This window comes from Sander lucioperca, chromosome 13 (assembly GCF_008315115.2).
Source record: "Sander lucioperca isolate FBNREF2018 chromosome 13, SLUC_FBN_1.2, whole genome shotgun sequence".
Lineage (NCBI taxonomy): Eukaryota > Metazoa > Chordata > Actinopteri > Perciformes > Percidae > Sander > Sander lucioperca.
In genome coordinates, this window is record NC_050185.1 from 3400001 (window position 1) to 3426210 (window position 26210).

Here is a 26210-nt window from a genome sequence, read left to right on the forward strand (position 1 = left end):
GCTAGGACAGCTGTTAACCCAGAAATGAGGGGCATGCATTCACATGTAGCTCAGCTCAGCATCACTCTTTTTTGTGCAACACCTGGTGGAATAATTCTAGTCATATGGCACAGACATGTCCCTGCCTAAAAAGAGCATATTGTCTCCATATTCTTTGGTGAGCAGAGTAGGTCTCCAACTAACGATTATTGTCATTGTTTGATTAATCTGTAGATTATTTTCCCGATTAATCGATTAGTTGTTTGGTCTATAAAATGTTTATGAAAAATGTGGATCAGTGTTTCCCAAAGCCAAGATGACGTCCTCACATGTCTTGTTTTGTCCACTAACTCAAAGACATTCAGTTTACTGTCACAGAGGAGAGAAGAATCTAGAACATATTCACATTTAACAAGCTGGAATCACATACTTTTTTCTACTTTTTTTTCACAAAAAAATGACTCGAATCGATTATCAAAATAGTTGGCGATTCATTTGATAGTTGACAACTAATCGATTAATCGATTAACCTTTGCAGCTCTAGAGCCGAGTTCCTAACCAGCTTGCAGAGACAGAAGAGTGTAACCCAGATCAGTTATCATTAGTGCTCCATGGGTAAAGGCAGTCCTGGGGGTGCTTTGGCAGCCTGCTCTATGTGTTATTGGTGTTGGCACAGTAAGTGACCACCCCTCTCTTTGACACCCCTTTCCTTTCCTTCCAGCATGCGTCGCTGGGGGCCAGCCGCTCAGACAAGGCCACCAGCCAGTCCAGCCGCTCGCTGGGCGCCCGCTGCAGGAACTCCATCGCCTCCTGCTCCGACGAGCAGCCGCACATTGGCAACTACCGGCTGCTTAAGACCATCGGCAAGGGAAACTTTGCCAAAGTCAAGTTGGCCCGCCACATCCTGACGGGCAAGGAGGTGAGACACGGGGCAGCAGAGGGCCGTGGTGGGGGGAGGGAAGGAGGAGATGGTAGGGCTGCACAATATATCTTTTTTTTTTTAATCGTCACTGGCTTAATATACACATCGCGAAAGGCTGCAACATACCATGATAGACACAAAGCTGATTTTTTTTGTGTTAGTTGAAAGAAAATGTCAGTAGATAACTGCACATTAAAATGTAACTGTCATTCTTTTTTTTTAGTGGTGCCTTTCACGTGCAGTATAAATGTTTAATTTGTTCAATAAAAGAATGTTGGAAATGATTTCCTTTTATTTGTTTTAAATTTAACAAAAAGTTTAAACTGAGTGCACTTTAATATTTGTTTATGTATCGCAAGTAATATCGGTATCGCGATATTCAATAACATTATCGCATTATGCATATTTTCCTCATATCGTGCAGCCCTAATAAATGGGTAGATGATGGATGATGAGTAAGGAAAGGCAGCGGTCAGTTGATGTTGCTGGTGTCATCAGATGTCCAGTATTCAATCTGCAACATCATATATGTATCTCATACGTATTGTGTGATATGGAAGTAAACAATACCTCCTAATTGATTCTCCTCTAATGTAAAGGTTTCTCTGGTCAACAATATTTTCTGAGTCATGTTAGTGGATTGAGTTCAGAGGAATTATTTCAATCCACTGTTCAATTCTTAAAGATTTACTTTAGGATTGATGAGATTTAAACACTGAATACTAAATCATTTCATAAATGGGTACCACTTTATAGATATAAGATAAGATACACTTTATACGTTGTAACTAATTACTTTTGAATGTTTAATAAGTTATTTATTAAAGCCTGTATTATAAACCTTAACTTTAGGGATGCTAGGTTGTAAAAAAAAAATAACATTGACTGATTGGACCGTATGACCACTTACCTTCTCCTTAATAGATAACCAAAACATATAACTAGTATTACTGGCTAGAAAGGATGACCACTGAGAAAAGATCTTTTACAACCTGGCAACCCAAAATGTGTTCTTATAAATGGCTTTGGTAAATGATTTATTAGTCATAAAGCCATGAAGTCGTACACAAACAGATGTTACACTGACTGAATACTGTACTGTACTGTGCAGGTAGTGGTGTTAATGGCAGCAGTAGGAAAGGCTTCTGAGCATCATGAATGGAGGCTGTTATAAGCAAAGGCAAATTCTAACGGTGGTGTGTTTACTTTTCCTCATCAAAAACCTCCTTCACGTCTCTTCCAGGTGGCAATAAAAATCATTGACAAAACTCAGTTGAACCCAACCAGCCTACAAAAGGTGAGTTTTCTTCTTTATACTGACTGATTTGTTTGTGGAGGAATATGTGCGTCATGTCCTCAGGTACCAAACTGAAACACATGCTACACTGTCTAATACCATCTTCCTTCATAAGCAGCGGCCAGGCATCAGAAATGTGGATGGTTTGGTCACACTGATGTAATTCAACAAAATACCGACATGCCGTTGGGGACTTGGAGAGGTTCAGGTTTATCCTCAGCTGTTTCCGCCTCAGAGGGGGCAGGAAAGAGAGAGCAGCTGATAGAGAGAGGGCTCGTGGGATGTGATGCTGTTTGGCAGGTGCTAGGGACCGGATGGGAGCGAGAGGAGACCTCTGCTCCAGAGATCATCGCCCGTCTCTCTCTGGGCTAATCACTGCCCTGAGAAGGGGATGACTCATCTCAGGAAACCGCGGTCACCCAACCCATCCTTATTTTGTGTTTGTGTTCTTAATTTGTTTCCCCCTAGTTTCGCATTGCCAGACCCTCCTCCACAGCGCTGCGGAGGAGGGTCTGGCTAGTCCACACAGCATTCCGGGATGGGAGAAAAAAACGTCCCAGACCTCAAAATCTTCTTGGGCGACGCTAAGTGCCGGACAATGACGGTGCCGCTGCTAAATAGCTTCGGGAAGGTGGTACGTGTGTACGTTCAAAAGCAGTTTTAGTCGTGCAACAGAAAACTCCGATTGGACAGATAGTCTAGCTAGCTGTCTGGATTTACCCTGCAGAGATCTGAGGAGCAGTTAACCATAGTCCTCAGAAATCCACCGGAGGTTAGAACTCCAACACAAAGAAAGAGGAAGGTAACGGACATCCGGCTGAAAAAGAGGGACACCTGGCGGAATTTCCGGCGGCACCTGAACAATCCCGGAAGTGGAACTTTGTCGATATAGACTAGTCTTCCCCCAAACACACTCTGCTGTGCATAACAGTGAGAGCATTGATGCTTTTGTAGCTGTTTTGTGGGTTTGGTGGCCATTTGGTTGTGGGTTTGAGTGTTGAGCCTGAATGGTGGACACTTTGAGGTTTGTTGTGCATGGAGGTCAGAGGCGGAAAAGTGGACAATCTGGTTCCGCAACCTCGGCATGGCGCAGACACACAACTTGATTCCGATGCAGGAGCTGGAACGATTAGACATCTGGAGCAGGAGACCTGGACTGACAGATATCCAGACACAACGTGGCTGACACGGGAGGCCAGTTGATCATGGGTTAATCACATGCTCAGAGATCTCCATCTTATCTCGCAAGCACATCAAGCTGGATCACGCGCTATCAGGTAAAGAAGGATCTCACAAGGAAGGAATACATGTGAATGATGGCACAGAGAAAAGAAGGATGCAGACAAGCATTGAAATCAAGCCATAAAGCTGCTTATATGCACATATGGGCCAAAGTGTCTCCCTCATTTAGCCATGAGTGTGTGTGTCTCTCTCTCTCTCTCTCTCTCTCTCTCTCTCTCTCTCTCTCTCTCTTATCTCTTTCTACCTCCCTTGGCTTGCATGAGCTACTTTGCCTGTGAACCAGAAGGATCAAGTCAGGGATGAAATAATTGTTCTTTATATGTGTGTGGCATGCGTGCGATTTAGCTTTACTGGAAGATGTCTGTATGTTTTGCCACATACATCAAAAAGACCAGTTTTTCTTCACGAGATGTAGAATTAAAGTAGCAGGGGCACAGCTGGATATATATATATATATATATATATATATATATGTATATGTGTGTGTGTCATACATCCTACTGGAAATGTTGTGGACCCCTATCATTGTTACTCTCTTCGACTTTACTGGTAACAACTTTGTAAAGAAGAAGAAGATTTGCCCAGCATAAATAGAGAATAAAGAAAAAAATCCTTTTGATTAATATTTCCTGTTTACTTAAAAAAAAATAATCTTTTCCTCAATCTCTGTAATAACAGTGCAGCAATAGCAATGACCTTGGGTTGTTACAGTGTTATCAAGGCTTGAGTTAGCCATCAGTTGTCCCTTTGATCACTGGCTTCCTGTAATCCTTGACTCATCATATTTCTGGTGCTTATATCATGAAAGAAAATGGATTATTCTGTGCCATACCTGGCTAGAATATTAGATGCTTTGCAGGAACTGTAATCCCAATTTGTATGTTATCCCATCTTCCTGCCTGTGGCTTTTTCTTGGACCAGACTGCCTGCTGTGAGAGACAATGGTGCAACATTTAGGACAGGATTGAGGAGAGAGGCGAAGGATTGGCTACTGATTGGAGAGAATACTCTACTGCAATTGGCCGGTGATGATTGCGGGCTTCTTTACATACCCCGGGCTAGAGAAAATCCTTAGTACCGAAGACATGAAAGAACCCACATTAGCATAATCTGGACGGTAATGTATGTAGAGGGGAGAAGGAAAGAGGGAGATGTATTGTATAGGAGTGGGTAAAGGAGGGGGAGGAAGAAAAGAAGAGGGAAGTAAAATCACAGATGAGAAAAATCAAACCTCAACATCCGTTAAGGATGGGGAAATAGCAGATTACATGAGGAGTTTTTCTTTCTGATGTTGCATGGATTACACCTGAAAAACAAATATGTGTCAGTAAGAAATTCGATTAGAGAGCTGGGCGATATGGAGAAAATCCAAAATCACGATATTTTTGACCAATTACATCGATGTCGATATTGTAGGGTTGACAATTGGTGCTTTCACAAAATATTTTTTACAATGAGATTTTAGATGAATAATCATCAATAATGTGGTAAACCGTTTCAAGTGAAATTATAGAGGAAAAAATATATATACTGACTATGTTTACATGCATGCAAAAAAAAATAGTGTGATGTTAAAACAAATCTGCCATTCTTTAAATGATATTCCCTCAAAATGTTTCACAACAGATTTTCTGAGAAGATAGAGTTAGTGTGCATTTGTTGTTATCAATTTAGACAACGTTACTGTATATCACGATATCTCGATATATGATTTCATCACGCTGTGATTCCATTGAAAGACGATAAATCATCATATTGAGTTATTGCCCAGCCCTAAGTATAAGATGAAACTTACATTTGAATACAGCTTGTTTCCGTCTGCTTGGTTATGAATGAAAGCCAGGAGCCTTGTTGCCACAGAGCACGTGTGTCCATCCCTGTCAGCTTTATCGTAGGATTGCTATTTATCTGCGGCCATTAGCGATGACCGGGGCCGAACATGTTGCCGGGGGATTGTTTATTGTTTTGACGGATCTGACCGCTCAGCCCCACCGTGACGAGCAGGGGATTAATGGGACGCCTGGATGATGAGACGCTCCAGCACTACGTAGCCCAAGATTCCCTCTAGCACAGCTGGAGAAGCTGGGAAAGAAGCCCGGTCTTAATACCTGGGTCGCTATGGCAACAGTGACGTTGGGGGGCACTGCTAGAGGAGAAGACTGCAAGAGGAATTGAATGAAGGTGGGAATGGAGGGAGGCACGTTGGAAAACAGGAGAGGATTGAGTGAGAAAAGAGGATAGAAAAGCTTATCGCACCATCTTTATTTTCCCTCCAGTTGGGAGTTAACGATGTGGAGCAGAGCCACTGGTTTTCAGCGATGGCCTTTTGTTGAGGGAGTGTACTGTTATATACATGAAACCAGGGGAGCTGGCTCAAATTTAATCCCCCGCTGTGCTCTGACAAAGTGTACAAATCTGTCCCCCCCCCAGAGTAGACATATCACACGCAGTGAGAAGTGCTCACAGAGTAGAAGTTGGTCTGTGCTTGCCTGCGGATTCATCACATTTGTGTGAGCCGTTAGTAAAGCGAGGAGGGTTCGGTTGGTTGTTGTCACCCTCGCAAATTGTCATTTGGATGAATATCAGAGACAGAAGGTGCTTTTGTTTTTTAGGAGAAAAGTGTACATTTGTCTGCTTGTCCTGGTCCACCCCGATCTGTTAGGGGGTCTTAGTTTGGTTTCAGCAGCAGAATGGATTGCACATTAGTGTGCTAAATAGACTACACATTAAACAAACAAGGCACAGGGCCATTTAATGTAATCTTTAAAGTGGTGTATTAAAACAGTACTCCATCCATTTAGCTTTGCATTGCTGTAATACTGTTAGACTCACAATGGACAGTTTACAAAATTAATGCAGCAAAACCAAAGACATGGTCTATTTTACTCTGTGCCTTCTCCTTTCTTGTTCCACACCACTTTTGATCTTTGGTTCGGGTGTGTTATGTTAGCAGCAAATGTTTACCTTGCACGGCAGCTGGATTCTCGCCATATCACGAGATCATCCGAGAATCGCGTGATCACATATCACACGAAAATCTATCTTGTCAGGCTTCAAGGGATGCGTTTGTGTTCGAACTACCCAACCAATCAGTGTCCTGTGAGGAGCTACTAGCAGCTATGGGCGGGGTTTAGGTGTGTGTAGTTCCGCTTTGCCAGACCCTCCTCCAAAGTGCGCTGAATGAGGGTCTGGCTTCTCCACATAGCATTCGGGGATGGGAGGAAAACGTGCTCTGGTTTAATGGCATTTCTTTAAACCAATCAGAATTGCCATGGGCAGTGCTTAACTCTACACAGAGCCGCTGCAGAGATCTGAGGAGCAGTCAACCATAGTCCTCATAAATTCACCGAATGTAAAATTCCAACACAAAGAAAGCGAAAGAAAGGAAGCTAAAAATACTTGCATCTGGCTGAATTTCCTGCAGCACCGGAGCAATCCTGGAAGTTGAACGCGAAGGATATAGACTAAGGTGTGTGTGCCGGCCACACTGTTTGTTCAAACAACAGTGGCGGACATGATAGACGGTTGGATAGATGGTTCATCAGGTATTTTTTGAAAGTGGCTGCACCTTTTTTCAAACTGTTTCCACTGACGGCTTCTCAGATGGTTCTGTGTAACAAGCCATCTGGCGTGTCAGGTTAGGCAAATGTAGCCTGGAGCCTCAAGCGGTCTGCCAACAGAGGTCTGGTAAACTCCACACCTCAAGATTTTGTTCATTTTTCGACTTGTGGTCTTCAGACCCAACCAATGCTGACTCAAGTGACATCACTTGAGGACATTTTTTTCAGAATTCCTCTGGAGCCACAAAAGGCTTTTTATGTATGCAGTAGTACTTCCTAACACCTGGAAACAGACTCTGATGTGTAAAATCGTGTGTGTGTGTGTGTGTGTGTGTGTGTGTGTGTGTGTGTGTGTGTGTGTGTGTGTGTGTTAAATTTAGCATACAAACAGGCTTGGGAGTGAACGACACGCTAACATGCTGACGGATTCTGTGTTTTTGTGTTTTTAGCTCAGCTGGACCAGAGAATATTCAGTTAAAACTGACTGACTGATGGTGCTGTTTTGCCCTCATTGTTCTCCGTGAAGTTTGCTGGATGTGATGTAATGTATTGTTTATGTGGAGTGAGCGCTGCGCCGGGTTTGAAAAATAGCCTTTAAAAAATGCTACTTTGTACATTGGTGGTAAGGACAGCGTAACAGGTGAACCAGCTTTTCTTTTTTAAATGAGTGCTGTGCGGTGGATCCAATTCATGCCGATGTGAAGAGTGGTTCATGTTAGAGTGCAGATCGGGCCGCATTTTTCTGTCCGAGCCCGGCCCGCGTCTGACAGAGCAGTAACCGAGCCCGGCCCGAGCCGACAGGCATTAAGATATTTCTGTCCGAGCCCGACACAGTTAAAATCTCTTAAAAAAATGTTCTCATACTAATGACACATGTACGTTTGTTTGTGTGAAAAGCTTTTATTAAGCAACTGTAGGAAGGCATTCAGAAATGTCAACAGATGAGGCATCAGCGCACACGGGGCAACAAGCGTACATTAACACAGGTGCGCACCTACATAATAAGCTCTTTTATCTCGCTGATGTGACCGAGCCCGACCCGAACCCGAACGTCATTTCTAAATATCTGTCCGAACCCGGCCCGGACCGGCGGGTACCATCGGATCCCGATGGGCTCGGTTCGGGTATCCATCCTCTAGTTCATGTGGATTTTGAAAAATAACTGACACATATTTAAAGAAACTTTATAGTGTTAAATTGAGTATGGAGTTTGGTGTGGTGGTAGCACCTCCGCACCCCCTCCCCCTTCGGGGAAACACTGCCATCCAGGTGAGTTTCTGCAGGAAGAATGTGATGAACTTATTACAGGTGTTTTGGGACTCAAACATTTCGGTGATGATCCAATCCAGTGAAAATAATAGAGATTAAGATATGGTTCCTGTTTCAGCTCTTTTTCACATGACAGCCTGACCTGGGATCCAAGGGTAGGGTCACAAAGCAGAACATGCTGAGAAACCCCACGTCAGCCCCTCAGAACATACATGGCTCTCTATCATGTAAATGCATTTCTTGCCAAGAACATGATGCCGTCATTGCTACACTTGAAAGCACAGATTTACAGCAATGTGGAGAGCCATTGATGTTAAACGCTCAAAGGCAGCAGTTGCAACACAAGGTTTATTTATGTCTAATAATCTTAAGACATTAAAATTCTGTTTCTTCTTCCCAGCTCTTTCGGGAGGTACGAATAATGAAAGGCTTAAATCACCCTAACATAGGTAAGACACATACATGCTTCTCAATGGGCTTTATTTGTGTTTGTTTGTGTGTCTGAGTGTGCGTCCATGCGTGTGTGTTTTGCTTCCATGTGTGTGACCAGAAGGAAGTGTAATGCTTTAAATAGGCTTCATAGCATTCATTGACGAAACCATAGCGAGCAACATCTCATATAGAGGTCACGATGTTGGATTTCGTAAAGCTGAAATGCCATATGGATCACACACACACACACACACACACACACACACACACACACACACCCCAGCATTAGCAGCAGGTTCCTTGGTTAATACCAAACAGACAGACAAGCAGCTGTCGTGCTATTATTTTTTATAATGTGAGCAGGATTTGTTGATGTATATTTTGATTTTAATCTGATTCTGTTTTGGGCTACAGTGCAGCTGTTCGAGGTGATTGAGACTGATAAGACCCTTTACCTAATCATGGAGTACGCCAGTGGAGGTGGGTACATCGGCCGCCACTTATGAGTACAAATGATGCAGAAGGTTACAGATTTGGTGAAACTGCATCTTGTAAATGCAGCTCCAACAGGCAATGTGTGTGATCAGTATTTGGATAATTTTACAGGTTAGTTCCTCCATTTGGATGCATGGTGAAACACAGTAGCTAAGGGTACAATTGCAAAAACCCTGGTACATTTGAGGGTTTTTTTCCCCTCCATATCTGAAGTTCACTTTAAAGGAATAGTTTGACATTTTGGGTAAAACGCTTATTTGCTTTCTTGCGCAGAGGTAGATGAGAAGATCGATACCACTCATGTCTGTATGCAAAATATACTGTAAAGCTAGAACTTAAAAGACAATGTTAAAAAGAAAAAAACCGGCTAGCTGTTTCCTCCTGTTTCCAGTCTTTATGCTAAGCTAAGCTAACCATCTGCTCGCTGTAGTCTCAGATTTACAGTTCAGATACATAATGAGAGAGCATGTCTTTTTTATTATAAAGCAGGTCGAGGTGCTGGATAAATACTGTGAAAGTATCAAAACGTTCAATCCACAGACAAATGTACACAGCCCGTATTCAGAAACTGTGTCTTTAAACGAGCCGTCAGGACTTCCATACAGTTGCGATGTAACAACTATACTATGTATAGGTAGGAAGGGCCGCTACAATGTTGTTACAGTCATTCCCCGACTGCAATGACTGTGCAGATGCCGAGAGCGCAAATGCTGCAAGATCTGGAAACACTGACCAATCAGAGCAGACTGGGCTTTTCAGGATGGGGGCTTAAAGAGACAGGCGCTAAAACGGAGCGTTTCAGACAGAGGGTGAATACAGGGATATTCACACAGACAGTATGAAATAAATAATTGCTGTTTTTTTTTAACATTAATGCACATGAACATGTTCTAGTAGACACCCAAAATACAAGTATGAACCAGAACATTTGCATAATATGGGTCCTTTAAGATCTACAGCTTTATTAAAAAGTCTGACACCAAAATGCGACCTTCTTTCTATATACATCAATTTGTTTCAATAGTGAATATAGAGTGGAATTGTTCCGAGTTTTTGGAACTCTATGCCTCTGTGCTTTCACCAGATAATTATTTTACTCAAAACCCATCCAAACACATGATGTTCAGGCACTCTGAGATAGTGTAGTCACCGTAAGCTGACTTTGGACTCTCCCCTAATAGGTGTTGTACGGTTCTACATTCAAACTTAATAGAGTATGAAACCACAACATAAATAAGTAAGCAGCCTCTGTACAGTAATGGTGCTGCTCTTTAAACTGACTTTAAACACAATTTCAGGAGTAACGCCAGCACATTGCATCTAATGCTGCTCTCCTTTTTCTTTTGCTTCCATTAGTCTCTTTTATGGTTCTATTTGTGTCAGTTTCTTGTCACCAATCCCGTTTTCCTGAGTTCTGGCCCGAACCGTATCGTTTGCTCACTGTGACCTTGGAGAATGTAACAGACATAGTTTCCAATGTGGCTTCCTTTCAAGCCCAGATTACTTTAAGTTAGATAAAAAAAAAAAAAGACCATATGGAGGCATTAGGGAGTTGTAGTGGTGCCCAAATGCCTATGAAGACTAAAATGTATTATCTATCTTCATATTCAGTATATTTAACAACAGTTCGCTCTGTTAATCCAAATCTAGCAGCCTCTCAAACACAGTGGTATTTAAACAACATCTAAGGGACTGTACAAAATGATTGTGAGAAGCTGGTGGGTCAGAAAGGGAGCGGGGTTATGTAGTTGTTGCTTTTTTAAAGTAAAGAAGGGGAGGGCCTTTCATCTCTTTGTCATCCCAGATTCATATTTTATTTCATTCTTCTCTTTTTTTAATAAGATGTTTTCAAAAACAAAAGCCCAAACAAATACATTCTTATTATTTAGAATTGAGGGTGGGGCAAATACATCACACTGTTTAAGACCAAGCAGCCTGAACATAACCATTCAGATTAGAGAGAGGTACTAAGACCATTTTGTTTTCCATAAATCCATTATTTTGAGACATTGTGGGTAGTTTATTGCGGTTTCTTTTTTCTGGAGGGTCAAAAGAAACTATTAAGAACACTAGAAATGGATTTGCTGTTTTCAAAGTGAAATATTAACCCCACCTCAGTCACCTGGGCCTTTTATGCCCAAGCATGGGCCACGTAGTGGTGTGTCTTAAAGTGGTATCCACATCAACTGCCCCAGTGGGTCAGTCCCCTGTACATATGGAATATGGGTTACTCTGTGGAGATACGATAGAGAACAGTGGAGATGGATTTGCTTTTTTCTAAAGTGAAATATAATGCTCGATGGTGTTTTAAGCCCCAACATCTCCTTCCAGGCAGCGCTGTGACCGTTGACTTCAAGGCACCTAACCCTAACCTTAACCCTAACCATTGCCTAATCCTGGTGCCTTCCAGACAGCGCTGCCTGGAAGATGACATTGGGGGCTTAAAACACCAAACACCAAATATAACATGTAACTCCACCCACCCCACCTCATGTATTGGAAAGATGTATTTCTATCTATTTCCTGTCGTCTGCGAAAGCCTGTGTGGCAGCGATGAAAAAGATGGTGTGAATAATCCATCTCGATCTAAGGCCGATGCCATATTGGTGTAAGCTGAATAATGCTATACTGTATGGGTGTTTAACAGTAGTGCATACACATACTCACATTTGGTGTAGTCAGAAGTTTTGGTTTCAAATCAATACAGCATAGTATCGCGATACTTTCGTGGTTTTTGTGTTTTTCTACAGTTCAACATTTTGGGAAATACAGTTATTCGCTTTTGCAATATTTATACCACTGTTGTGGTTAGGTTAGCTTAGCATTAACACTGGAAATGTTTGTTTTTTTCTTTCTTGGTGGTCATACCAGACCAAGTACAACTGTAGCAGCACAACCCCATGATGAGCAAGGCTGCATTTTATTGCTCGTGAATTCAACGGTTTCATTTTTAAGAGGAAGAAGGTTATTTCTTAGTAACATTGTCTCACCTAAATAAAGCAAAATATAACATGTTAAGTAGAGCTTTAGATGGGCTTTTAGGTAGTGGATTTTGTCAGCTTCGGACAGAGCCAAGCACTCTGTTTCCCCCCTGTTTCCAGTCTTTATGCTAAAATAAGATAACCAGCTGCAGTTTAACATTGAATCGGCAGTTATGAGAATGCTATTGATTTTCTCATGTAAGCGAATAAGCGTGTTCCCCCAAAAGTCAAAGTGTTCCTTTAAGTCTGTGTGCATTCTCTGTTTCCCGTTGCTACGTGGCAAATTTCCCCCCTGAGGACAATAAAGTTGAAGTTGACGTCTTGAGAGCACTTATAAATATTAATTAAACTGAATTGACGTGATTGAAATTGATTGTGTACTTCAGCAGTATATAATCAAATAAAAGTATGGCTATAGTGCTCCTGGCTTTATGAGCTGACGGATGTGTTTCTGCTGCTCTCAGGTGAAGTGTTCGACTACCTCGTGTCTCATGGGAGAATGAAGGAGGTGGAAGCCAGAGCCAAATTCCGACAGGTACTGTAGGAATACATCGCCCTCTCGATGCCCACATTGTGCCAGTCCTCACATGTAATGGTCAGTGCTTGAGCTGTGTCTGTCTCCCTGTGTCCACAGATTGTTTCCGCTGTCCACTACTGCCACACAAAGAACATTGTCCACAGAGATTTGAAGGTGAGAAGCTCAGAAGATGTTTTGGGCTGCTTTGAGAGCTGGCGGATTAAGGCTAGTCCAAGACTAGGAAAATGTCTTCCACTGACAGATTACACTGAACAGAAAGTTATAATCCGGGACTAGTCTTAATCTGTGTCTGTGAAGAGGGGCCCCGAGCATCTTAATCGCACAGTAACGCACTGATGAAGCTGAAGAAGGGTAGAAGGCAGCCAGAGCCTCCTCCTGTTCTAATAGATTATCATATTCCTAAACACACACAGCGACATACTGTATACACATGACATAGTCATGCACAGTAATAGTGTGTTCCATTTGTACTTGGAAGTCCGATTTTCCGAGGTCAGATTTCCCATAACCTCCGGGTACACCGAGCTCAAAATAGTGAAAGCTGTAGTAACAATACAGTCGTACACACAGTCCTGTCTATCTATGTTTGTATGCAGATAAAACAGCGTAATGCGTTGTTATGAACTGGCATTGCTAACAATGGCTAACCTGGCTAGAGCTAATGAAAACAATGAAAATCAGACTTGTAAATGGAACGCATTCAACTCGGGTGTGACGTCATCTGTCTCTCCTTCGCGCTCTCTTTTTTTCTTCACCACAACTCCTGTTCTTGTGTCCTCACATTCCTCTTTCTCCTCCCCCATCCCAATATTTTCTCCACTGCTCCCCCAACGTGTCATTCTCTGTCCCTTATTCGGCACTCTCTCCCTCCTTCTGTCCATCCTTGCCTCCCCCTCCGCTGCATCAATACATGGATATGACTCAGGCGGAGAACCTTCTGCTGGATGCCGACGCCAACATTAAGATTGCCGACTTTGGCTTCAGCAATGAGTTCACGCTGGGCAACAAGCTGGACACGTTCTGTGGCTCGCCGCCCTACGCTGCCCCTGAGCTTTTCCAGGGGAAGAAGTATGACGGGCCCGAGGTGGACGTCTGGAGCCTCGGAGTCATCCTCTACACGCTGGTCAGCGGCTCGCTGCCCTTTGATGGGCAGAACCTGAAGGCAAGTGGATGGGTTGGGAGGAAGGACTGTCTGTCTGTCTGGGTACATTCAGGGCCAGGGGTTTATTCTGGGGGGTTATGGTAACAGTGGTCTCGTATTGCCAGACCTATCTCTGCAGCGCTGTGGAGTAAGATCTGGCTAGTCCACACAGCATTCCTGGATAGGAGAATAAACCGTAATTTTTAACATATACAGTATGAGAGATGCACAAGTTTATAGTATCAAACAGTAATTTATTCAACAAAGTAATTAAGTTGCAAAGCATAACAAAGGAACACACACCGTGGGATGTGAATGTCAGTAAGATCAGTAATGTAAGGTGTGCATGTATAACAATGTGGCGTGTGTGCATGTTGTATACCATTCAAGGTAAGCAAAAGAAAACAGGGATAAACTTCACACCTGAAAAGTAACAAGTGTTGTTGTGACATTGTATACATTTGATCCAGTTAGTTTTGGTTTCACACTGCAGTTATGCAAGCGCACTAAAGATCTATACGTGACAAAACTATGTCCTGTTCTCATCACATACCTCACGTATGTGATGAGAACAGGACAGGCGTCTCCCGATACGGTAGTTGATTGGTTTGTAGACGGGCTTCCCCGTCCTCTCGTATCCTCTCTCTGTGTCGGAGTTTTTTCAACTGACTGCTGCGGCTCTTTTTTTGTTTTGTTGCGTTGTTGAGAAGCAAGAGACAGGTACTTTACTTGGGTTTGGAGGAGCTGCAGCATTTATTCAGAGACAAGCTGAATCCTGCACTGTACATTTAGGCTACTAAACTTCACCATCACTCTCTCTCTCTCTCTCTCTCTCTCTCTCTCTCTCTCTCTCGCTCTCTCTCTCTCTCACTCTCTCTCTCTCATGTAGCCTATACACTAAACACTGAGCTTCCCCAGTCTTAAAACACGACGATAGCCTGCCAGAGCTTCCTGTATTTGGTCCGAAAGTCCGAACCATCCAAGCCCCCCAAAGATGCCACATCATCAGTGAGGCTGACTAGCGGAGAGTGAGAGGAGAATAAGAAGCAGAGTCTAAATGAATAATCTTAGAGTACTGAGCCCAGGTGCGCCCAGAAGGCACTGATAACTAGCCCATCCCACAATCACACAATCAGCTAATTTACCACGCTGACACTGCTGACTAATAGCAGCCAGGGACGTCACCCCATTAAGATGGGCTCCTCACAGGATCACAGGAAACTTAGAACAAAAAAAATAAGAACTTCCATTTTACCTTACCCACTCTGCCCCCACACCCCAATGTGCGGTTCTTAAAATCTTAAAAAAATCTCTGCATGAAAAATGTAACCCCAGATACACAGTGCAATGTGTTTTCTGTGTCTGGAATGCCAGTGAACCCCAGAATTAATTAGTGACAAAGGTTGTAATTTGCCATTTTCAGTATTCCCACTTTTTTCCAGTTTGTGTCCAAAAAACAACACCAAAATGATTGCTGTTTGTAACAGTGTTTACATGTCAGATATCCCAGTCTGTGTTGCTGCTTTGCTATATTTTGTCCTCTATATATGATGAAAATATGGTATTTTATGACTGAGGAACCATTCTATTGTACTGTAGTTTAAAGTGTGCCTTGTTGGGCATCATTTGGGGATGAGTGGTCTGCTTTGCTTTAAATGTTATCTTAGAGTTAAGTTGAGTTTACGGTACAGTACCAGATGATAGAATGTGATAGATCGCCCCAAAGGCTTTCCTGCCCTTTGGGGTTGTTGGATAAAGTCTGAATCAAATCCAGGGATGTAGTGGCATCAGGGTGGAAACATCAGTGTGTGACGCATAGACTTGGCATCTTGGCCTATAACAATTATTACATAATTGTCTAATTGTCAATTTTTTTTTATATAATCACGGTTTCTTTGTTTAATCGCAGTTAATTGTTAACATTTTGTTTACATATGCCAACTTGTAATGATATAAGTGATTATTGGTCAGACTATATATTTGTATTATTTAAATTGTTAGTTGTTGGCACTTGATCCTCTACACAAAAATGGTTTATGATAATGAAGAGGCGTGGTTTACTTCATAGGCTGAGTGTTTGTGTTATTACATTATCTGGGTCACATGACAGTGATATATAACCAAAAGATGTTTCCTGGAAGTAATGAATACTTGTTTTTAAGTTGGATTGAAAGAGACAGTTATATTGTTAATCGCAATTATTTCTGAGACATTTAATTGTACGGCAACATTTGGAATTGTTCCAGCTCTAGTGACCGTCCTGGTATTGAATGTGGTCCAGGACCTTCGTCTTTCTCCCAGTCTTACTTCTCTTTCTCCTTCTCTATTGATGTATGGAACAAAATATTTATTCATATTGGTTGCATATGATGTTCACTGCCTTGATAGTTAGGCTAAAGCTCACCAGAATTTTTATTTTCCTTTTTAAAGGCTGCACAAATGCAACATTTTTTCTATAAAAATATGTTTCTATGAAAAGTGGAAAGCCATAGAAAGAAACTATAGCCGACCAATACTGGATTTTACAGTTGCCTGTTTACACACGTGTAGACATGGAACAACATTATGGGCCCTATCTTGCACCCGGCGCAGCACAAAGTCCGACGTAAGTGCTTTCCCATCCAGGGCAGTCATGTGAGTCTGGTATTTCTTTTGAATATACCATAATGATGTAATCTTTGTTGGAATGTAAAGGTTAAAAGAGATGCAGTATGGTCAGTTGTTTATCAGCATGCAGTTGAATTTCCGTTGGTCCTTGTGTCCTGTGCTCAAGTCAAAATCAGCCAGTCATCATGATCAGACAGAACTGGGCTCTGTGTTCCAGTATGTTCTGATGGAAGTCATGGGCCTCAAGGATTCCGCTTGTATTCATTTGTATTGATATGGGAGAAGAGGACACAGTTAATGTAGCTTTATCCTTTTCATGCAGTTAGTGGACCGTAGCATTGTGGCAACCTTAGAAGACTTTTCACCCTGAACCCTTTCCATTATTCAGAAAGGTTCAAGATTTAAAACAAAAAAACATTAGAGCCTGGTTGGTAGAGAAGACAATATTTTGTTTTAAAATTCAATTTTGTGTAAAATACAGTATTATTTTATGTGTGTAGAATAAGTTGTTTGCCATCTGAATCTCCTGAACTATACAACAGACGTACAGGGCTAGCGAATATTGACCATTTAGTTTCTATTCCAAATGTAGTGTGTAATAGAGCTGCAAAGATTAATCGATTAGTTGTCAACTATTAAATTAATCGCCAACTATTTTGATAATTGATTAATCAGTCTCTTAGATGTGAGTAATTTCTAGTTTCTTCTCTCCTCTGTGACAGTAAACTGAATAGCTTTGAGTTGTGGACAAAACAAGACATTTGAGGACGTCATCTTGGGCTTTGGGAAACACTGATCCACATTTTTCACCATTTTCTGACATTTTATAGACCAAACAACTGATCGGTTAATCAACATGAAAAATAATGGTTGGTTGCAGCCCTAGTGTGGAAGCCTTGTTCTCTGTCTTCTCTGCTGGAGTGTTATTGTACCCTGTAGTAGAACCTAGTAGAATAGTATTTTTATCCAAAAATCCAGCAGATGGCAATGAATGGCCCCCTGGAGCTCCGCCAGAGGATGGAGACAAATGTGTGTTTAACCCCCCTCTCATATCTGACCGCAGCCCAGCAGGGAGGGGCCTGGGGATATTACATCAGACTGGTCTTATCAGAGAAATTGGTGTTGGATATTTTGTATTTAAAGGTCCTATGACATGCTGCTTTTTGGATGCTTTTATATAGGCCTTAGTGGTCCCCTAATACTGTATCTGAAGTCTCTTTTATATAGGCCTTAGTGGTCCCCTAATACTGTATCTGAAGTCTCTTTTATATAGGCCTTAGTGGTCCCCTAATACTGTATCTGAAGTCTCTTTTATATAGGCCTTAGTGGTCCCCTAATACTGTATCTGAAGTCTCTTTTATATAGGCCTTAGTGGTCCCCTAATACTGTATCTGAAGTCTCTTTTATATAGGCCTTAGTGGTCCCCTAATACTGTATCTGAAGTCTCTTTTATATAGGCCTTAGTGGTCCCCTAATACTGTATCTGAAGTCTCTTTTATATAGACCTTAGTGGTCCCCTAATACTGTATCTGAAGTCTCTTTCCCGAAATTCAGCCTTGGTGCAGAATTACAGCCACTAGAGCCAGTCCCACAATGAGCTTTCCTTAGGATGTGCCATTTCTTTGTCTGTAGCTTTAAATGCTATTGAGGAGGAGAGAGGGGGGCAAGGTGGAGGGTGGGGGTGTGGCCTTGACCAGTTTGCCATGGGCAAAGCAGAGAAAGGGGAGGTAACCTTTCCCCTTATGATGTCATATTGGGAAGATTCCAGATCGGTCCATCTGAGCTTTCATTTTCTCAAAGGCAGAGCAGGATACCCAGGGCTGGTTTACACCTATCACCATTTCTAGCCACTGGGGGACCATAGGCAGGCTGGGGGAACTCATATTAATGTTAAAAAACCTCATAAAGTGACATTTGTATGCCATGGGACCTTTTAAAAATTCAACATAATCCAAAGTAGCGATTGTGGGGGAGTGTGTAGCGATGCATCGCGCTGTAAATGTCATAATGCCCCATGAAAAAGTAGTCCCTTCTCACCATGTTTGTGTCAAAAATGGCATCAAAGGCATATGGAGTAATAAGTGTCTGTTGTCAGAGTTTGAATATGAAATGTGCTGTATGTGTAACATGTGGATGTGGCCAACAGGAGCTGAGGGAGCGTGTGTTGAGGGGAAAGTACCGCGTGCCCTTCTATATGTCCACAGACTGTGAGGGGATCCTCCGCCGGTTCCTGGTGCTCAACCCCACCAAACGCTGCACCCTAGACGTGAGAACCTCGCAGCACACATGGTCTGATTTAGCTCATGTGGAATTTAAACATGGCTGAAGCTTTTCTATCTTTCTGTTTCTGCAGCAAGTCATGAAGGACAAGTGGATAAATTCAGGGTATGAGGGCGATGACCTGAAACCCCACATAGAACCTGTTGAAGACTTCAGTGATCCAGCTCGCATAGGTGAGTCAGCTGGGCCACTGGTACTACTAAGCAGGGATGTGGACTTGAGACTTGAGTCGACTCGAGTCACCGTTTTGATGACTTGCGACTTGACGAAGAAATAAATGACTTGAGACTCGACTTGGACTTGTAAGTTAATGACTCGAGACTTGACTTGACGCATGATGACTCGGATGACTTATGTGTATTCATACGTCTGAATGTTAGCTGTTAAATATAAAATAATATAATTCAATGTTGTCACGTTTCTGTCTAACTATCAAGTGGCAGTAGCACAAACTGTGAATCATGATTGGATGACTCACAAAGCTCCCCTGGTATACGGTTGTCATGATTGGACGACTGGCTGTCAGTCAAAGTCCTCGCTATGGCAACAAGTAGCATCAAAGACCCCTGTTGAAGCCTCATTAGTCCGACCAGACCGCCACAACGGCTGCATCTGTGCCACGAGTAATCTTTTTGGATTAAAAATGTTCACCCAAGAAGGAAAAAAGCAAAAGTTTTAGGGTTTTTTGGTAAAAAGTGACTTTATTTGGGACTTGACTCGCCGTAACTAAGGACTCTACTTAACTTGACTTGACTTAACTTGAAATAACCTGTTACTTGTTTTGACTTGCCCAACAACAACAAAAACTCGAGACTTGCTTGACACTTGGACCTAATGACTTGAGACCTCCTGCACACTGGCTGCGTGGCGTGAGCGTGTCAGCTGCGTGGCGTGTCCGTTTATATTTCGGCTCCCATGGTAACAGGTTAGGGCTTGCACACTGCCTGCGTGACACGCACGTCTCAGGCGCGGCTCGAGCCGCGGCGAAAACGTGTGCATGCTAGAAATAGGACCGACGCCTATTTTTCACGCGGCACGCAAGCGTGTTGGAAGTGTTTCCAGGCAAAATAGAATAGGAAAAGATGTTTATATATCATTTTGACACGAATACATTTAATAAATGACATGTTGATGTTTGAAAGTCTCTAGGTTTTGACATAAATGCAGATATAAAAAAAAAAAAATATTTATCGATTTTCAAATATTGCACCTGTCAATACAGAGCCAAATATTCTGTAGCCTATTTTGCCGTCAATACTGCCGACGTTGTCTTTGCTGTAATCAAATCAGTATATGTTTATGTTTATGTTTATGTGAAACATCCATGTGTACAGACAAGGCTAGCAGCAGAAGCGCCGCGTCAGACACCTTTCTGGTGTGCAAAGACATAGAAAACGCCACGCAGCCGCCACGCAACTGACACGCAACAGAAACGCCACGCTTACGCCACGCAGGCAGTGTGCAGGAGCCCTTACTTGTGACTTGGTCACAACACTGCTACTAAGAGGCCTGTCCCATAACAAACCTGGTCAAGATGTTTCCTATCATCATGTCTGTTGTCGTACCTTCTTTAAGTGGTTGTTTGTGTTCCTCAGAGGTGATGGTGGGGATGGGCTTCACTTCAGAGGAAATCAAGGACTCTCTGCTCAATCAGAAATACAATGAAGTCACCGCCACCTACCTACTACTGGGCCGCAAAGGCGATGTGAGTTATACAGATCAAGTCATTACTTATTGATGTATATATGTAAATATGAGGTATTTAGCTGACATACTAACCAGAGCAACTGGCAATGAATGAAATACCAGGTTGACCTTTTTTTGGTCACATTGTAAATGCTAAATTATTTATCATTAGGGCTGGGCATCATTTTAATCTGTTTCTGTACCGGTCCCTAATAGTACTTTTTTATACCTTACTATGACAACTATTAACATATATATATATATATATTTTTATATATAAAAATCGCTCTGGGTTGTTTGCATTTCTTTAAACCAATCACAATCATCTTGGGCGGTGCTAAGCTCTGGACGCAGCGACGATGGCTCTGCTAAACAGTCTCGGGAAGGAACTTGTTTTGGTGGAACATTTGCACTCCGCAAAAGAAAACGCCATATACAATATTACATGAAGTTAACTGTTGACACAATACAGTAACATGAGCTATTTAAATTAGCTGATACATGGTTAAACCTTATTAGCTCTTACCAGTGTATCTCCGTGTGTATTTTGTCCACAGCAATCCCACCAATCGGTCCCAAAAGGTCCCAGTTAGAGAGGAAATGCCCTAACATAATCTTTGTAAAGCTTAACAATCATTCCCTGAAAGAACCAAGCAGGCCTGATTTGTTGCACAGTTGAAATGTTCGTCAATACCTGCCATTTTCAGCGTGTAGCCTTAGCTTGTTAGCTCAGAGGTTGTTCTTGTTGTGATGAGGGCAAAGCCGGACATCCGTCCAGATTGTCAGACTTATCCTGGCAATGGACTTCCGTTGATCCGGACTACCTTGAACTTAACCATTCTCAGAAGAGATTTGGCTATCTGCATGTACTATGGCCTAAAGGTTTCCAGCAAGTAGACACAAACCTCCACCTTCTCTTTTGCTCTGTCAGTGTTCCGGTGCATACAGTATACGTAGGTATGGCTTAGATCAGTGGACTCATTTAGGAGGTGCTGGTGCCTGGGAGAGAGTACTTGAGGAAGCACAGTCTTTACCTTAAAAGAAATGTGTCTGGTGATATATCGTCTGAGTTAACCACCTTGGATGGGGATGGATGGAAGGGTGGTTGGGCGAGAGGGTTGGTCAAGGATTAGAATATGTTAGATATAAAGCATGGAAGGGAAAAAAGGAAATATCTGGTTAGAAAATATGATTACAAATCTGACCAAGCATCATATGCCAACTTAGGCCAGCTGCACACTGGCTGAGTGGCGTGAGTGTGGCGTTTCTGTTGCGTGCAGTGTTGGGCAAGTTACTTTTAAAAAGTAATTAATTACAGTTACTAGTTACTTCTTCCAAAAAGTAATTAAATTAGTTATTCAGTTACAAATTATGAAATATTGCATTACTTTCAAGTACATTTTTAAATGCTCAAATGTGACCCCACCTCTACCCACCCCTCTTTAATGGAACTTAAAATACATGTGCATGTTCAATTATTTATGATAAATCTGAATATTATAATGAAATGGACACTTAATACAATACATTATTTACAGAAACAATGTACACAAATCTAAACTATTTTAATGTTGCTGTGGGACAAAGTGAGACTAGCCTCCAATCAAATGTCATGTATGTAGATATTATGTTTATATAGTGGATCGATACAAATAACATAACACCTCAACAGGCCACAACTGGGCAAAATTAAGCACTATACCAAAAATAAATAACAAATATATACACTCTTTGTAGTGCAAATAACGTAAGTGGCCTGATGTGTTTATACTTGTACGCTGGTGTGTGCGTCGAGCCAGTGCGTGTGTGTGTGTGTGTGTGTGTGTGTGTGTGTGTGTGTGTGTGTGTGTGTGTGTGTGAGTGTGGGGAGTAGGTGATAGAGCGAGGGAGAAGTGAGAGAGTGACGGCGATTAGCTTTCGAGCGAGTACCGACTCTAGAGTCATATAGTGAGAGAAACAAAGTGTCTCCCCTGTTCTTTCTGACCACGGTAGAAAATCTGTAGCAGGAAAAGTTAACCCTCTCCTTGATTTCATAACGCCATACCTGTCTCTCTCTCGTTGACTGACTCGCTTGCGTTGTTCTTGTGTGTCCGACTACGCGTGCTTTCGAACACCCGCCCAACTCTACCTCTGATTGGCTCACCATGACATTTTACTCAACCTCAGCCAATCGTTAGCATGTATGCGCTTGCGTCGTGCACTGCCCACTAACCAAGGAAGAACAGTAAAAAAAAGTCTTTGCCTCTCGGCTCAGACTCAGAGATCTAGCTGGTCTGATGAAAAAAACAGCTTCAAATATAGTAACGCGCCGCATTTTTGGCAGTAACGGTAACGGCGTTATTAAGATGGGAAGAGCAAACAAGAAAAAGAAAAAAGTAACGCCGTTATTTATAACGCCGTTATTCCCATCACTGGTTGCGTGTCAGTTGCGTGGCGGCTGCGTGGCGTTTTCTATGTCCTTGCACACCAGAAACGTGTCTGACGCGGCGCTGCTGCTGCTAGCCTTGTCTGGACACATGGATGTTTCATCATTCTTGTTCGACATATGGGGAGAGAGTTGTGGAAATTTACTGCACTCAAGCAGTAGTATACTTCATGTTAAACATAAACATATACTGATTTGATTACAGCAAAGACAACGTCGGCAGTATTAACGGCAAAATAGGCCACAGAATATTTCGTTCTGTATTGATAGCTGCAATATTTGAAAATCGATAATTATTATTATTTTTTTATTTTTTTAATTACATTTATATCTGCATTTATGTCAAAACCTAGAGACTTTCAAACATCAACATGTCATTAAATGTGTTTGTGTCAAAATGACTTATAAACATCTTTTCCCATTCTATGTTGCCTGGAAACGCTTCCAACATGCATGCGTGGCGCATGAAAAATTGGCGTTGGTCCTATTTCTAGCATGCACGCGTTTTTCGGCGCAGCTCGTGCCGCACCTGAGACGTGCTTGTTACGCAGGCAGTGTGAAAGCTCTAACCTGTTACCATGGGAGCCGGTGTGTTGTAGCTCAGAGGAACCATGAAGCAGATAAAACATCACGCTGGCAGGGTGGTTTGCTGGGAAAACTGGTTGACTTTTATTTTATTGGTTTATTTGATAGGGACCATGCATATTTATGAACATTGTTGTATAAAAAACACCATGGAGATATGCCAGAATTAGTAAAAATAACTACTTTTCATCTGCAGTCCCTAGGCAGGTGACATAGGACTAACATAGAGACATTTACTATAAATTAAAAGTTACACATCATGGTGACATATACATTGACAAAACAAAACAAAAATGCATGATGACAAAGACATTATTCATCCACCTCTATACTGCATTACATTTTTATTTTTTAGTCTTCAATAAAAACATTCAACACAGAGGGAACTCCTCTTTACTCTGCTCAAACTGTTCTGGTGCTGCTCCTCAAACAAAAGTCCACAAAAACAGTCCACCCGAAAACTCTCACATTCTACTCACACATATAGGACGAGAGCCCGCCTCTCCAGTTCAAACTGGCCAATCAGGTCTCAGTTCTCAGGTCAGTAATCAGGTGTGTTACATCATCCATAACATTCATTCATTCAAACAAAACTAATCTTTCGTCTTTGTTAATCGATGTAGGAACTTTAAATGAAGAAAATAAAGAAAACCTAGTGAGAGTACATGTCTGTATGTATTAACAAAATAGCAAAATAGTTAGTGAGGGAGTGGATGCTTCTTCACACTGACCCATTTCTATCCAACACCGCAGGAGGGCAGTGAGGCTCGCACAGCCAGTAGCCTGTCCCTGGCGAGGGTACGACCCAGCCCCATCACCAACGGCACCAACAAGCACTCCTCAGCCACGGGATCCTCTTCCTCCTCCACCTCCTCCTCACATAACAAGAGCCAGCGCAGTGCTTCCACCTACCACAGGCAGCGGCGACACAGCGACTTCTGTGAGTCTCTTCTCTAACTTCTTCATTTTTCTTAACTCTAGCTGAGCTGTACATTCATGAAACCTGGAACCTGGCATTTTTATATATTCATGTCTTTTGATACAAAAACAGATGTCTTCACACCTGAAGAGAGACATTTCAAAGACTTGCTCTCATGAGTTGTTAGGACAAACTAAACCAGTGATAATAAGATAGATTCCTTTATTAGGGGCTTTCCGACCGGAGGGATTTTTGCAGTTCTTAGAACTAAACGTTCCTAGAACACTTTTTTCGTCGTGTTCCGACAGGAAAAATTTGGGGATTTTTAAGTTCCTCTGGCTTCAGTAGCGTACTTTTTTAGCTCCTACTTCAGAGCAGGGTCTTTTCCCTTTTCCTAGGTGTACTTGATTGGTTGAACTTATAAGTCACGCCCACTGCTAACTCGGAAACTTGCAAACAGAGCAACGACCAACAACGGGACATTTTTAACAATTTTCACCATCTTATTCATCATTAAATTCACTTCTGACAACGTTTTAGTCGAGAAATTAACTGTTTAGATTTCGAATATAGGCAGTCTTGTGAAAATTGATGCCGAATTGACAATTTGCTTCAAAGTTTTCGGAGTTCAGAAGCTCCATCAAGTGAGGCGACAGCCAGCAAGCGCATGCCCCGGCTTCTAGCTCGTCGCTCGGCCAGTCATGCTCAGACACCTCGCGGCAAGCTGGAGGTCTCTCAGACCGCTCTCGTAAATAGGAGGCTTTTATTTCGCCGTTGACGGTTCGTTTGTTTAAATATCACAACACGTGTCCATCATAAGATTAACGGGAACCTGTGGTTAACTGTCTTTTCGGAGTTAAACTCCACAAGCGTGTCCTGCGGCTCGCCAGCCGTCACACACACACACACACACACACACACACACAGTCACACACACATACACACACGTCCACAGCGCAGCAGGCAGAGGCGGAGTCTGTTCTGAGTATAATAAAGCCCCATCTGTGTTGAGCAAAACATTACGTGAATTACTACGAGAATGGACGTGCATTTAATATAGGAAAAGTGCACAAGTATTAGCATCATTTGTTGTTGTTGTATGTGGCGCTAAGGTCTAGTGACAATGCTATAAAGACCGTTGCCGTGCTTGCGTCGCTCCCTTACCCCTCCTACCAGTCCCTATGGCCACTTGGCCAGTGGGAATGCAAACGGAAAAAAAGATTTTGGGGGAGAGTAGTTCTTAGAACTGCTTAGAAGTGTACTTTTCCTCTAAAAAGTACCGGTCGGAAAGCACCTAATGTCATTGCATTTACATACAATGAGATTCAGATGCACTACCTGAGACGGTGCTCAAAAATATCCTTTAAACAAACATTAAATACATTAAATGTACCTATTCAAAACATCTCACGTTCACACACATGCAACTCATATACACAATATCAACATATGTATGTTAAGTTTAAAAAAATCATATTGCACAGTTGTGTCTATATGTCTTTGATTTCAGTGCAGAGTTCAGTGTGGGGATGGCTTTAGGCTAATAACTGTTAATAAGTCTTTTGCAATACGGAGTTTAAACTAGGCTTGGGCCGCAATGAGATTCTGACGGTATGATAACCTTCAGCAAAAATATCATGGTTTCACGGTATTGCAGTATTGCAATTACAGCTTTAAAATGTATTATTTTTTTAAATGTTTGGGTAAAAAAAAAAAATAAAAAAAAAATTCCAGTGAACACAATGTATTTTATTTATATTTTATTATTATTTATTATTTATAACACTCTGCACACTGGCAGGGAGATGGATTACTAAACTGCAGTTTCGCTCCTTGACCACTCATGAAAAAC

At 42.1% G+C, this 26210-nt stretch overlaps 1 protein-coding gene across 5 annotated transcripts in view; it reads left to right on the top strand.

The window, feature by feature from the left end:
* mark4a (MAP/microtubule affinity-regulating kinase 4a) overlaps window positions 1-26210 on the top strand; it is a 36196-nt gene that overhangs the window by 2825 nt on the left and 7161 nt on the right. For all 5 annotated transcript variants that reach the window (XM_031310745.2, XM_031310750.2, XM_031310746.2 and 2 more), the window contains exons 2-12: window positions 701-898; window positions 2145-2198; window positions 8670-8718; window positions 9116-9181; window positions 12642-12712; window positions 12812-12868; window positions 13641-13877; window positions 18610-18729; window positions 18817-18916; window positions 20339-20448; window positions 24193-24379. In XM_031310745.2, the coding sequence (XP_031166605.1) occupies window positions 701-898; window positions 2145-2198; window positions 8670-8718; window positions 9116-9181; window positions 12642-12712; window positions 12812-12868; window positions 13641-13877; window positions 18610-18729; window positions 18817-18916; window positions 20339-20448; window positions 24193-24379 (1249 nt within the window). The remainder of the gene's footprint in view (window positions 1-700; window positions 899-2144; window positions 2199-8669; window positions 8719-9115; window positions 9182-12641; window positions 12713-12811; window positions 12869-13640; window positions 13878-18609; window positions 18730-18816; window positions 18917-20338; window positions 20449-24192; window positions 24380-26210) is intronic.